This window comes from Salvelinus fontinalis, unplaced genomic scaffold, assembly GCF_029448725.1.
Source record: "Salvelinus fontinalis isolate EN_2023a unplaced genomic scaffold, ASM2944872v1 scaffold_0057, whole genome shotgun sequence".
Taxonomy (NCBI): Eukaryota; Metazoa; Chordata; class Actinopteri; order Salmoniformes; family Salmonidae; genus Salvelinus; species Salvelinus fontinalis.
The window spans coordinates 349,927-365,429 of record NW_026600266.1 but is presented as its reverse complement, the minus strand read 5'-3'; the positions used below and the strand labels follow the sequence as shown (position 1 = coordinate 365,429).

Genomic DNA, 15,503 nt, shown 5'->3' with positions numbered 1-15,503 from the left:
TCTACCACACCGTGTGTAAAACATAACTGGTTCTGCCACACCGTGTGTAAAACATAACTGGTTCTACCACACCGTGTGTAAAACATAACTGGTTCTGCCACACCGTGTGTAAAACATAACTGGTTCTGCCGTGTGTAAAACATAACTGGTTCTGCCGTGTGTAAAACATAACTGATTCTACCGTGTGTAAAACATAACTGGTTCTGCCACACCGTGTGTAAAACATAACTGGTTCTACCACACCGTGTGTAAAACATAACTGATTCTACCACACCGTGTGTAAAACATAACTGGTTCTGCCGTGTGTAAAACATAACTGATTCTACCACACCGTGTGTAAAACATAACTGGTTCTGCCGTGTGTAAAACATAACTGGTTCTACCACACCGTGTGTAAAACATAACTGGTTCTGCCACACCGTGTGTAAAACATAACTGATTCTACCACACCGTGTGTAAAACATAACTGGTTCTACCACACCGTGTGTAAAACATAACTGGTTCTGCCACACCGTGTGTAAAACATAACTGGTTCTGCCACACCGTGTGTAAAACATAACTGATTCTGCCACACCGTGTGTAAAACATAACTGGTTCTGCCACACCGTGTGTAAAACATAACTGGTTCTGCCACACCGTGTGTAAAACATAACTGGTTCTGCCACACCGTGTGTAAAACATAACTGATTCTGCCACACCGTGTGTAAAACATAACTGGTTCTGCCACACCGTGTGTAAAACATAACTGATTCTGCCACACCGTGTGTAAAACATAACTGGTTCTACCACACCGTGTGTAAAACATAACTGGTTCTGCCACACCGTGTGTAAAACATAACTGGTTCTGCCACACCGTGTGTAAAACATAACTGGTTCTGCCACACCGTGTGTAAAACATAACTGGTTCTGCCACACCGTGTGTAAAACATAACTGGTTCTGCCACACCGTGTGTAAAACATAACTGGTTCTGCCACACCGTGTGTAAAACATAACTGGTTCTGCCACACCGTGTGTAAAACATAACTGGTTCTGCCACACCGTGTGTAAAACATAACTGGTTCTGCCACACCGTGTGTAAAAACATAACTGGTTCTGCCACACCGTGTGTAAAACATAACTGGTTCTGCCACACCGTGTGTAAAACATAACTGGTTCTGCCACACCGTGTGTAAAACATAACTGATTCTGCCACACCGTGTGTAAAACATAACTGGTTCTACCACACCGTGTGTAAAACATAACTGATTCTACCACACCGTGTGTAAAACATAACTGGTTCTGCCACATCGTGTGTAAAACATAACTGGTTCTGCCGTGTGTAAAACATAACTGGTTCTACCACACCGTGTGTAAAACATAACTGGTTCTGCCACACCGTGTGTAAAACATAACTGGTTCTACCACACCGTGTGTAAAACATAACTGGTTCTGCCGTGTGTAAAACATAACTGGTTCTACCACACCGTGTGTAAAACATAACTGGTTCTGCCGTGTGTAAAACATAACTGGTTCTGCCACACCGTGTGTAAAACATAACTGGTTCTGCCGTGTGTAAAACATAACTGGTTCTGCCACACCGTGTGTAAAACATAACTGGTTCTGCCGTGTGTAAAACATAACTGGTTCTGCCACACCGTGTGTAAAACATAACTGGTTCTGCCACACCGTGTGTAAAACATAACTGGTTCTGCCACACCGTGTGTAAAACATAACTGGTTCTGCCACACCGTGTGTAAAACATAACTGGTTCTGCCGTGTGTAAAACATAACTGATTCTGCCACACCGTGTGTAAAACATAACTGGTTCTGCCACACCGTGTGTAAAACATAACTGATTCTGCCACACCGTGTGTAAAACATAACTGATTCTGCCACACCGTGTGTAAAACATAACTGATTCTGCCACACCGTGTGTAAAACATAACTGATTCTACCACACCGTGTGTAAAACATAACTGGTTCTGCCACACCGTGTGTAAAACATAACTGATTCTACCACACCGTGTGTAAAACATAACTGGTTCTGCCACACCGTGTGTAAAACATAACTGGTTCTGCCACACCGTGTGTAAAAACACAGTTGTTTCTGGCTGTATTATTATATTCTGGCTGTATTATTATAGTTTAGTATGCGGAAGATCAGAGCTGTGCTTCAACACAATGAATATAGTACAACAAATGGCCAGGCAGTTTATTGGGAATTGAATGGAGATCCATAACAGAAATCCCATAGGGATCTTACACTTTCACATCTTACAAAAACACTCCTAAATATCTACATTTTTGACGGATTGTATGCATGTTTGGTATGACATTGTTGTAGCTCCCTACGACTTGGCGTGACATCTATTGGTATGACATAAACGTACCTGTATGAATCGCAAAGCCAACTTCAGCCTTCAGAAAGTATTCACACCCCTTGGATTGTTCTACATGTTGTTGTGTTACCGTCTGGATTTAGAATGGATTACATTGAGAGGTTGTGTCACTGGCCTAGACACAATACCCCATAATGTCAGAGTGGAATTAGGTTTTTCCACATTTTCACAAATTAATACAAAATTGAAAAGCTGAAATGTCTTGAGTCAATAATTATTCAAACCCTTTGTTATGGCAAGCCTAAATAATTTCAGGAGTAAATATTTGCTTAACAATTCACATAATAGGTTGTATAAGTCACTGTGTGCCGTAATAGTGGTTAAAATGCTTTTTGGATGACTATCTCATCTCTGTACACAACACATACAATTATCTGTAAGGTCCCTAAATTGAGCAGTGAATTTTAGAGATTCAACCACAAAGACCAGGGAGGTTTTCCAAAGACACGCAAAGAAGGACACCTACTGGTAGAAAGGTAAATTTATAAAAACAGACATTGAATATCCCTTTGAGCATGGTGAAGTTATTAATTACACTGTGGATAGTGTATCAATAAACTCAGTCACTACAAAGATACAGGCGTCCTTTCTAACTCAGTTGCCGGAGAGGAAGGAAACCGCTCAAGGATTTCACCATGAGGTCAATGATGACTTTAAAACAGTTACAGAGTTTAACGGCTGTGATAGGATAAAACTGAGGATGGATCAATAACATTGTAGTAGAACTGTCTAATGACAACATTAAGGTCTAATGATAACATGAAGGTCTAATGATAACATTAAGGTCTAATGATAACATGAAGGTCTAATGATAACATGAAGGTCTAATGACAACATGAAGGTCTAATGACAACATGAAGGTCTAATGATAACATGAAGGTCTTATGATAACATGAAGGTCTAATGATAACATGAAGGTCTAATGATAACATGAAGGTCTAATGATAACATGAAGGTCTAATGATAACATGAAGGTCTAATGATAACATGAAGGTCTAATGATAACATGAAGGTCTAATGATAACATGAAGGTCTAATGATAACATGAAGGTCTAATGATAACATGAAGGTCTAATGATAACATGAAGGTCTAATGATAACATTAAGGTCTAATGATAACATTAAGAGGCAAAAAAGTAAGGCAATAGAGACAAAAGTATCAATGTATTCCGGTGATTCAAGATTTCTCTTGATTCCTCAATCTTCAACCTTGAAGGGCCTCATTGAGGACCTGGATAATGTCTCCAGTTTCTCTAAAACCCAACTCTGATGAGTACACTATATTATGGATATATGTAACAGTATAACTTTAGTACGTCCCCTCGCCCCGACCCGGGCGCGAACCAGGGACCCTCTGCACACATCAACAACAGTCACCCACGAAGCATCGTTACCCATCGCTCCACAAAACGGCGGCGTCGGGGCGAGGGGACGGTCTAAAGTTATACTGTTACATATAGTCTCTAAAAGATACAAACTTTAAATTGTCATTACAAGCATTTCGCTACATCTGCGAAACACGTGTATGTGACCAGTGAAATTTGATTTGATGAGGTCTCCCGGTTAAATAGGCAGACGGTGAAGTTCATGTGCTTGATGTACGTATCCCAGAAAAGCTTAGAGATCTTGTAACTATTAACTTTGATTGAAAACTTAGCAAAATAGATAGAATCTAGAAACTGAGGAACGGGAAACAGCGATCCATTTAAGGGAGGAGTTGCTGATTTATTATGTAGTGATATTACAGTTTATATATTTCATCATGGCTCTAGCAGGAAAGTCAAACGTGTTTGACAGCAATACCATAAGAAATTCAAGTACATTGGGAACAGGTTTTTCTGAACGAGTCTAAGAACTGACATTTAAAAAAACAATTGACACATCAATCTGTTCATTTCAATTGAAGCTATTATATACAGTAAAATACTTGCTACAAAAAGAATGCTCAATATATGCTGCCCTACCAAGCAAAAGGCAGTAACTGCTGATTTGGTCGAAAATTAGTTCATGTCATTTTTTTCTACATTAAATACACGCTTAATCATGTGGACAAATGGGGGTCAAATGGGGGTCATATGGGGGTCATATGGGGGTCAAATTAGCAGTAATTGTACTAGGTTACTGTGAAACCAAGGTAAATAAAATACATTTTTCTCAGTTCCACACTATGAGCAGTTGCTGCCTTTCTGCTTGGTAGGGCAGTATGGGGCACTGAACAGTCAGCCTTGTGCAGACTGCCACAAGGAAACACAACCAATAAAACATATCTTCTGGTACTGTCCATCGGTGGCTCGCTTTTGGAGTCAGGTCCAGGAATGGTTGTTATGTCATAGTATCAGGGTTCAGATGGACCTGCAAAACTGTATTGTTAGGGGCGCTGAAAAACCACCATCAGTCAATGGGAAATATTATCATTCTCTGTGGTAAAGTATTGATTTTTAGGGCAATATCGGTATAAATGTTACAAATAGGAAGGTTCAGGATCCTCGTAAGACATCACAGTAAAATGGAGGGATGTATTGCTAAAGGAAATAGCTAAATGGCATTATTCTGGGAAATATGGGTTAATCTGTGGACGTCGGAGGGTTGGAGTTAACATCAGAATGAATGGTGGGTTGGCCGCTGTGGGTGAAAATCCAGCACTTGAAGAAAGAGGAAATGAGGAATATATGTATAATTATTTAACTACAGGTACCGCAGATGTGAGCAAAAAAAAATAAAAAAAATAAGGGGGATTGGAAATTATGCAAACAATTAAATTGATAAAACCTACAATCTATCTGCAATAGTAAAGATGATCTACCCCCCAAACAAATAAATAAACAAACAACAACATTGTAGTTACTCCACCATACTAACCTAAATGACAGAGTGAACATAAGGACGCCTGTACAGAATAAAAATAATAAAAACATACATCCTGTTTGCAATAAGGCACTAAGGTAAACGTTGCAAAGAAATGTACTTTATGTCCTGAATACAAAGCGTTATGTTTGGGGAAAATCCAACCCCACACTGAGTACCACTCTTCATATTTTCAAGCATGGTGGTGGCTGCATCATGTTAAGAGTATGCTTGTCATCAGCAAGGACTAGGGAGTTTTGTTTGGGATAAAAAATAAATGTAATAGAGCTAAGCACAGGTACAATCTTAGAGGAAAACCAGGTTCAGTTTGCTTTCCAACAGACAGAGAGAACAATTCACCTTTCAGCAGGACGATAGCCTTAAAAACAAGGCCAAAAAATCACTGGAGTTGTTTACCAAAATTACATAGACTGTTCCTGAGTGGCCTAGTTATAGTTTTGACATAAAACTTTTTGAAAATCTATGACAAGACTAGAAAATGGCTGTCTAGCAATAATCAACAACCAACTTGACAGAGCTTGAAGAATGTTAGAAAGAATAATGTGTAAATATTGTACAATTCAGGTGTGTAAAGCTCTTAGAGACTCACAGCTATAATCGCTGCCAAAGGTGATTCTAACATTTATTCACTCAGGGGGTTGAACACTTAAATAATCAAGATCTATTAGTGTTTAACGTTTCATAATTTCTTTACAATTTTTAGATTTTTTTCTTCCACTTTGACATTACAGAGTATTTTGTGTAGATCGTTGACAATAAATTACAATTAAATCCATTTTAATCCCACCTTGATACACAACAAAATGTGGAAAAAAGTCAAGGGGTGTGAATACTTTCTGAAGGCACTATAGCGGTCTACTGAATAAATAACCTCAACCTGTCCATATAGCAGTCTACTGAATAAATAGCCTCAACCTGTCCATATAGCAGTCTACTGAATAAATAGCCTCAACCTGTCCATATAGCAGTCTACTGAATAAATAGCCTCAACCTGTCCATATAGCAGTCTACTGAATATATAGCCTCAACCTGTCCATATAGCAGTCTACTGAATAAATAGCCTCAACCTGTCCATATAGCAGTCTACTGAATAAATAGCCTCAACCTGTCCATATAGCAGTCTACTGAATAAATAGCCTCAACCTGTCCATATAGCAGTCTACTGAATAAATAGCCTCAACCTGTCCATATAGCAGTCTACTGAATATATAGCCTCAACCTGTCCATATAGCAGCCTACTGAATAAATAGCCTCAACCTGTCCATATAGCAGTCTACTGAATATATAGCCTCAACCTGTCCATATAGCAGTGTACTGAATAAATAGCCTCAACCTGTCCATATAGCAGTCTACTGAATAAATAGCCTCAACCTGTCCATATAGCAGTCTACTGAATATATAGCCTCAACCTGTCCATATAGCAGTCTACTGAATATATAGCCTCAACCTGTCCATATAGCAGTCTACTGAATAAATAGCCTCAACCTGTCCATATAGCAGTCTACTGAATAAATAACCTCAACCTGTCCATATAGCAGTCTACTGAATATATAGCCTCAACCTGTCCATATAGCAGTCTACTGAATATATAGCCTCAACCTGTCCATATAGCAGTCTACTGAATAAATAGCCTCAACCTGTCCATATAGCAGTCTACTGAATAAATAGCCTCAACCTGTCCATATAGCAGTCTACTGAATAAATAGCCTCATGGTAAAGTATAACTATTTCAAGTGAACCTATATCTACTCAGTATAATCCTAAAATACTACCTCGACTTGCGATAAGAATTAAGAGGATATTCTCTATACAGGTACACACACATACTGTTGCTAGGTAACTAGTACTTGAAAACTCGTAGAGAGATGACACCTGAGTTTCCCACTTGGAAAGTATCAGAATGAACCAATAGGAAGCTCTACGCAAAAAACTTAGGTTAATGTTCACTCCTAGGTTCCGAGTTCCTGTCACGAATGCAGCATATTGTAGCAGTGGTTTAGAGTTGAGTCAAATAGAGACCATCTATCACACAATCAGTACCAGTTCCAGTAACTACTACCTGGTTCCAGTCATAAACACTTCCTCCATGTCATGACCGTGGTGGTCTGAAGAAGCGGTTGATGAAAACCGTGTTGAAGTTAGTAGCGTGTGGTCCCACTCTGTCCTCCAGGTGTTCTATCGCTACCTGGGCCGTCCCACCCGCCGACCCGCCCATCAACCCTCCGAAAGCCCCTCCCACCGTCATCCCCGTCGCTCCCGCCACCGCCCCCATCGCCATCCCCATGGCGGCCCCCGCGGCCAGCCCCAACCCCGCCCCTACGGCGAGCGACGTCCTCAACCATCCGTTGTCCATCTCGGCTTTAGCCCTGATCTCTGCTCCCACGTTGTTGTTGTAGGCATCCATCTGCCAGCGCAGCGCCTCCCCCCGGTACTGCTGCTCCAGCTCCCTCCACGCCTCCTCCGTCTCCGCCGCCCTCTTCTTCAGCAGTTTCCTCTCTTCCTTCCTCACGCTCTCCTCCGCTTGCCCATAAGAGCGGCTGGTGTAGTGCTGCCCGTCCAGGGTCGCCAGCATCCGTTCAATCTTCTGGAGGAGCTCCTTGTCTCGAGAACGGTCCCTCCAGTTCTTGTTGAAGACGTGGTAGCGCCCGCCGCACTGCTCGATGAGCTCCCGGATGTGCCAGTCGGTACTGACCCGGTTCTCCAGGGCCAGAATGTCTACGTCCCCCTCGTAGGCCAGGAGGACTATGGTGTGGGAAAGTGCATCTTCACCGAAACGCTTCACCATCAGCTTGGGCGTCTTGACGTCGTTGGGGCAGATCTGCTCCAGGTCAAAGGCCATGAGCAGGGCGTGAGGGCCAGGGGCTGACAGACACTTGCACCTAAATAAAATCAAAAGTTATTTACAGTGTTATATCACATGAAAAGGCTGCAAAACACCTTACGGAAAAGGTGCAGCCTAAACGCTTACAATTTCACCTGCAGGGAGACAGTACAGCGTGTACAAACAAGAAAGAACCATGTGTTTTTATTGTGTTGTGTTGTACTGTATTGTATTGTATTGTGTTGTGTTGTATTGTATTGTGTTGTGTTGTGTTGTATTGTATTATCTTGTATTGTACTGTGTTGTATTGTATTATCTTGTAGTGTGTTGTGTTGTATTGTGTTGTATTGTACTGTGTTGTATTGTATTGTATTGTATTGTATTACCTTGTATTGTACTGTGTTGTATTGTGTTGTATTGTATTATCTTGTAGTGTCTTGTGTTGTATTGTATTGTATTGTACTGTGTTGTATTGTATTGTAATGTATTGTATTATCTTGTATTGTACTGTGTTGTATTGTGTTGTATTGTATTATCTTGTATTGTGTTGTATTGTATTGTGTTGTATTATCTTGTATTGTGTTGTATTATATTGTTTTGTGTTGTATTATCTTGTATTGTATTATCTTGTATTGTGTTGTATTGTATTGTATTATCTTGTATTGTGTTGTGTTGTATTTTATTGTGTTGTATTATCTTGTATTGTACTGTGTTGTATTGTGTTGTATTGTATTGTATTGTATTGTATTATCTTGTATTGTACTGTGTTGTGTTGTATTATCTTGTGTTGTATTATATTGTGTTGTATTGTATTGTATTGTATTGTATTGTATTGTATTGTGTTGTATTGTGTTGTATTGTGTTGTACTGTGTTGTACTGTGTTGTATTGTATTATCTTGTATTGTGTTGTGTTGTATTATCTTGTATTGTATTGTGTTGTATTGTACTGTGTTGTATTGTATTATCTTGTATTGTACTGTGTTGTGTTGTATTGCACTGTGTGTACTGTGTTGTATTGTGTTGTGTTGTATTGCGTTACATTGTGTTGTGTTGTATTATCTTGTATTGTGTTGTGTTGTATTGTACTGTGTTGTATTATCTTGTATTGTGTTGTATTGTATTGTATTATCTTGTATTGTGTTGTGTTGTATTATCTTGTATTGTACTGTGTGTACTGTGTTGTATTGTATTGTATTGTGTTGTGTTGTGTTGTATTGTATTGTATTATCTTGTATTGTGTTGTATTGTATTGTATTATCTTGTATTGTGTTGTATTATCTTGTATTGTGTTGTATTGTGTTGTGTTGTATTGTATTGTGTTGTATTGTTGTCTAATATGTCACTATTTATGATGGACTTCTGGACCTCTGTAGCTCAGTTGGTAGAGTTGTATTGTGTTGTATTGTGTTGTATTGTATTGTGTTGTATTGTTGTCTAATATGTCACTATTTATGATGGACTTCTGGACCTCTGTAGCTCAGTTGGTAGAGTTGTATTGTGTTGTATTGTGTTGTATTGTGTTGTATTGTGTTGTATTGTGTTGTATTTTTGTCTAATATGTCACTATTTATGATGGACTTCTGGACCTCTGTAGCTCAGTTGGTAGAGCATGGCTCTTGCAACACCAGAACTGTTAGATTCCCTGGACCACCCACATGTGAGATGTCTGCATACATGACTGTAAGTGGCTTTGGATAAAAGTCTCTGCTAAATGGCATGTAGTATTAATATATTACATTTATCATTTCTTCAGTTTCTGTCAACTGTGAGCAAGGATCGATCATGTTAAAGTTAAAGTCACCTCTTCTTATGCGTACGTAAGTTAACACTACAGAATACATGACACAGAAGAGCATAGACACAGAACCAAAACACACAGAAGAGCATAGACACAGAACCAAAACACACAGAAGAGCATAGACACAGAACCAAAACACACAGAAGAGCATAGACACAGAACCAAAACACACAGAAGAGCATAGACACAGAACCAAAACACACAGAAGAGCATAGACACAGAACCAAAACACACAGAAGAGCATAGACACAGAACCAAAACACACAGAAGAGCATAGACACAGAACCAAAACACACAGAAGAGCATAGACACAGAACCAAAACACACAGAAGAGCATAGACACAGAACCAAAACACACAGAAGAGCATAGACACAGAACCAAAACACACAGAAGAGCATAGACACAGAACCAAAACACACAGAAGAGCATAGACACAGAACCAAAACACAACATTACGGCCACCTCTTCATCTCTGTCTTCATCTTGGTGCGGGACAGGTGCTTCCCGTAGAGGTTGGGTCCGTTGACCACAGCAACACGCGTCCCGGCAACGTCCCCCAGGTTCTTCCTGCTCTGGACGATGCTGGTGACGTCCTTGGAGAACTCCTCCCGCCCCAGGATAGAGTTGGTCAGGGAGAACTGAGACGGTCCACTGGACCCCACCACCAGGATCCTCAACTCCATGTCAGTGGACTGAGCTTCCGGGACAACAAAGACCGTTTGATGGTTAAGAGTTATGGAAAGGTTTACACTAAGGTCAGTTAAGATCCATCTAACCACGTATCAGTGTCCGGAGAAGATCATGATGTTTTCATCATGCTGAGACCATTTGATCATCAACAGCTATGGAAAGGTAAGTCAGACCACATATTAGCACATGTTGCCGGGACAACAAAGAGCAACAAAATATTCCTTTACCTTTCATCAACTATTATCACTATCACAGCTATGTTGACGTCTCTTTACTGAGAAACAAAAAAGTCAAAAATATGTTTTCACTTTTCATTGGATAAAGACCATTAGATTCTGAACAACAGGGTTGTGGTCAATCCAGGAAGCAAACTGAATTTACAATTCAATAATAAAGAAAGGACATCTATTTTCAATGACATCAATAAACTAACAAGTAGAAGCTATTTATTTAAAAAAGTTAAAATGTATTTATTTTAAATTCAAATCACATCCTGAATTGCATTCCTTCTATTCAAATTGACCCCAACCCTGTTTAACAGCTAAACAGACCATTCTAATTGACCCCAACCCTGTTTAACAGCTAAACAGACCATTCTAATTGACCCCAACCCTGTTTAACAGCTAAACAGACCATTCTAATTGACCACAGCCCTGTTTAACAGCTAAACATTCTAATTGAACCCAACCCTGTTTAACAGCTAAACAGACCATTCTAATTGACCACATACCTGTTTAACAGCTAAACAGACCATTCTAATTGACCCCAACCCTGTTTAACAGCTAAACAGACCATTCTAATTGACCCCAACCCTGTTTAACAGCTAAACAGACCATTCTAATTGACCACAGCCCTGTTTAACAGCTAAACATTCTAATTGAACCCAACCCTGTTTAACAGCTAAACAGACCATTCTAATTTACCACAGCCCTGTTTAACAGCTAAACAGACCATTCTAATTGACCACAGCCCTGTTTAACAGCTAAACAGACAATTCTAATTGACCACAGCCCTGTTAACAGTTAAACAGACCATTCTAATTGACCACATACCTGTTTAACAGCTAAACAGACCATTCTAATTGACCACAGCCCTGTTTAACAGCTAAACAGACCATTCTAATTGACCACATACCTGTTTAACAGCTAAACAGACCATTCTAATTGACCACAGCCCTGTTTAACAGCTAAACAGACCATTCTAATTGACCACATACCTGTTTAACAGCTAAACAGACCATTCTAATTGACCACAGCCCTGTTTAACAGCTAAACAGACCATTCTAATTGACCACAGCCCTGTTTAACAGCTAAACAGACCATTCTAATTGACCACAGCCCTGTTTAACAGCTAAACAGACCATTCTAATTGACCACAGCCCTGTTTAACAGCTAAACAGACCATTCTAATTGGCCCCAACCCTGTTTAACAGCTAAACAGACCATTCTAATTGACCACAGCCCTGTTTAACAGCTAAACAGACCATTCTAATTGACCACATACCTGTTTAACAGCTAAACAGACCATTCTAATTGACCACAGCCCTGTTCAACAGCTAAACAGACCATTCTAATTGACCACAGCCCTGTTTAACAGCTAAACAGACCATTCTAATTGACCACAGCCCTGTTTAACAGCTAAACAGACCATTCTAATTGACCACAGCCCTGTTAACAGCTAAACAGACCATTCTAATTGACCACAGCCCTGTTTAACAGCTAAACAGACCATTCTAATTGGCCCCAACCCTGTTTAACAGCTAAACAGACCATTCTAATTGACCACAGCCCTGTTTAACAGCTAAACAGACCATTCTAATTGACCACATACCTGTTTAACAGCTAAACAGACCATTCTAATTGACCACAGCCCTGTTTAACAGCTAAACAGACCATTCTAATTGACCACAGCCCTGTTTAACAGCTAAACAGACCATTCTAATTGACCACAGCCCTGTTAACAGTTAAACAGACCAGTCAGACCACAGCCCTGTTTAACAGTTAAACAGACCAGTCAGACCACATTCCTGTTAACAGCTAAAAAGACCAGTCAGACCACAGCCCTGTTAACAGTTAAAACGACCAGTCAGACCACAGCCCTGTTAACAGTTAAACAGGCCAGTCAGACCACAGCCCTGTTAACAGTTAAAACGACCAGTCAGACCACAGCCCTGTTAACAGTTAAACAGACCAGTCAGACCACAGCCCTGTTTAACAGTTAAACAGACCAGTCAGACCACAGCCCTGTTAACAGTTAAAAAGACCAGTCAGACCACAGCCCTGTTAACAGTTAAACAGACCAGTCAGACCACAGCCCTGTTAACAGTTAAAAAGACCAGTCAGACCACAGCCCTGTTAACAGCTAAACAGACCAGTCAGACCACAGCCCTGTTAACAGTTAAACAGACCAGTCAGACCACAGCCATGTTAACAGCTAAACAGACCAGTCAGACCACAGCCCTGTTAACAGTTAAACAGACCAGTCAGACCACAGCCCTGTTAACAGTTAAACAGACCAGTCAGACCACAGCCCTGTTAACAGTTAAACAGACCAGTCAGACCACAGCCCTGTTAACAGTTAAACAGACCAGTCAGACCACAGCCCTGTTTAAGAGTTAAACAGACCAGTCAGACCACAGCCCTGTTAACAGTTAAACAGACCAGTCAGACCACAGCCCTGTTAACAGTTAAACAGACCAGTCAGACCACAGCCCTGTTAACAGTTAAACAGACCAGTCAGACCACAGCCCTGTTAACAGTTAAACAGACCAGTCAGACCACAGCCCTGTTAACAGTTAAACAGACCAGTCAGACCACAGCCCTGTTAACAGTTAAACAGACCAGTCAGACCACAGCCCTGTTAACAGTTAAACAGACCAGTCAGACCACAGCCCTGTTAACAGTTAAACAGACCAGTCAGACCACAGCCCTGTTAACAGTTAAACAGACCAGTCAGACCACAGCCCTGTTAACAGTTAAACAGACCAGTCAGACACATCAGTGGGATGCTGCTGGAACAACAAACAAGAATGATCATGAATCAACACAATACTGTACAATAATTCAACCTTATAATGAATATGTACAAATAAATAAAAAGTTACAAAAAACAAAGATGCCCAAAATAGTGTATTTATCACCTAAGGTGATAAATCACTCTCCTTTACATCTGCATAGGGAATAAGTTGCCATTTGTTGCCATGTGGGACATAGCCAGAGATCAACATAGAGACCAATTCATATAGGTTTCCAACAACACAAAAGTATAGGTTAGTGTTTTGGTCAAACATGGACCTTTTATACACGTTTATACCCTGACATTTAACACGCTTATGGCTCACAGCAGCATTACAGTCGAGTAAGGAAGCCTTGTCCCAGCTAGAACAGCCTACAGGGCGGTTTCCCCTGTTTCTGTAGCGTGAGGCAGCCTGATGGACCCCTGGACACCCCCTGGACAGGACGCTGGGGTCACAGTAAAAAGGATTCATACATACTGTACATTCCACTGAAAAGTCACCCTTGGATTAACTGCCTCCTATATGACAGTCAAAACGATACTTACATTATTCTGTTCAAAAACTCACCCTCCTGCCTCCTGTGGCTGTGGTTGTGACTGTCCATCTCTCCCAGGCTGTTAATGGTACAGACAGAGAAACACTCCAGGACAGCTCTTCCACAGGCCAGGTTGTAGCTCTGCAGAGATGCACTGCCTCCAGCACTCCTTTACGGCTACACGGCTAACCTCCTACACTGCTGCACAAATCCACTCTAGCAGGGCTCTGGTGTCCAGCCTTCCACGATGACTACTGGATCTCTGGCTGCAGAACCCACTGATACTGTACAGTATCTCTCTCTCTCTCATCTCTCTCTCTCATCTCACTCATCTCTCATCTCTATCACCCCCCCCCCTTTGGCTCCATGGATTTGGATAGATACTGTACATCATCCCTCCATTCTCTCCCTCGTTCTCTTCCTCTCTTTCCCTCGCTTCTCTCCCTCTGTCCTCATTGATCGTCCTCTCAGCTGATTTCATATTAGGTGGAAAATGCCCTCAGGTCAGGAGCCAGCTAAAATAAGAACAGTACTGTCAAACACACACACACACACACACACACACACACACACACACACACACACACACACACACACACACACACACACACACACACACTGCAGCACAAATTTACTCATCCCTTTTTTTATTTTGCCTTACTGTCAAATTTAAAGGTAGACTCAGCACTAAGGAGCCTTTAGAAGAGTGTGTGAAAAGAGTGTTCACTTATTTTGACCAGGGCCCGTAGGTCTCTAGTCAAAAGTAGTGCACTATATAGGGAATAGGGTGTCACTGGGAACACATAGCGTATGTACTGAGAGGCTGCTGCATAAGTCAGCATCAGCTGTCCCGTTGCTGCAGGAGAGACAAGAGAACCTGTCATATCGCTGAGTCTCAGTTTAAATGAAAAGATACGTCATGTAAACCCAGTGGAAACAGTAGAGAACCTGTCATATTGCTGAGTCTCAGTTTAAAGGAAAAGATACGTCATGTAGTCCCAGTGGAAACAGTAGAGAACCTGTCATATCGCTGAGTCTCAGTTTAAATGAAAAGATACGTCATGTAGACCCAGTGGAAACAGTAGAGAATGTATCTCTTCAACGTAACAGTGGGTGGATAATGTGGGTGGATAATGTGGGTGGTTAATGACTCCGCCAATTAACTCAGATTAGTCAACACACAGTGTTCTGAATCCGAATGTTTGTTCATTTGTTCTAAGACAGTACATATATATATATATATATATATATATATATATATATATATATATATATATATATATATATATATATATAAATATATATATATATATATACAGTATATATATATATATATATATATATATATATATATATATATATATAAATATATATATATATATATACAGTATATATAT

General features: G+C 40.4%; 1 protein-coding gene across 1 annotated transcript; it reads right to left on the bottom strand.

Moving 5' to 3' along the window:
• Nucleotides 1-2,177: 2,177 nt before the first annotated feature.
• LOC129842642 (GTPase IMAP family member 9-like) lies at nt 2,178-14,633 on the bottom strand. Its single transcript, XM_055911265.1, has 3 exons — nt 14,139-14,633; nt 10,328-10,562; nt 2,178-8,123 (listed from the first exon to the last, which is right to left on the bottom strand). Exons 1-3 carry the CDS (start codon nt 14,173-14,175, stop codon nt 7,334-7,336), a joined length of 1,062 nt encoding a protein of 353 aa, XP_055767240.1. The 5' UTR covers nt 14,176-14,633; the 3' UTR covers nt 2,178-7,333.
• Nucleotides 14,634-15,503: the final 870 nt, after the last annotated feature.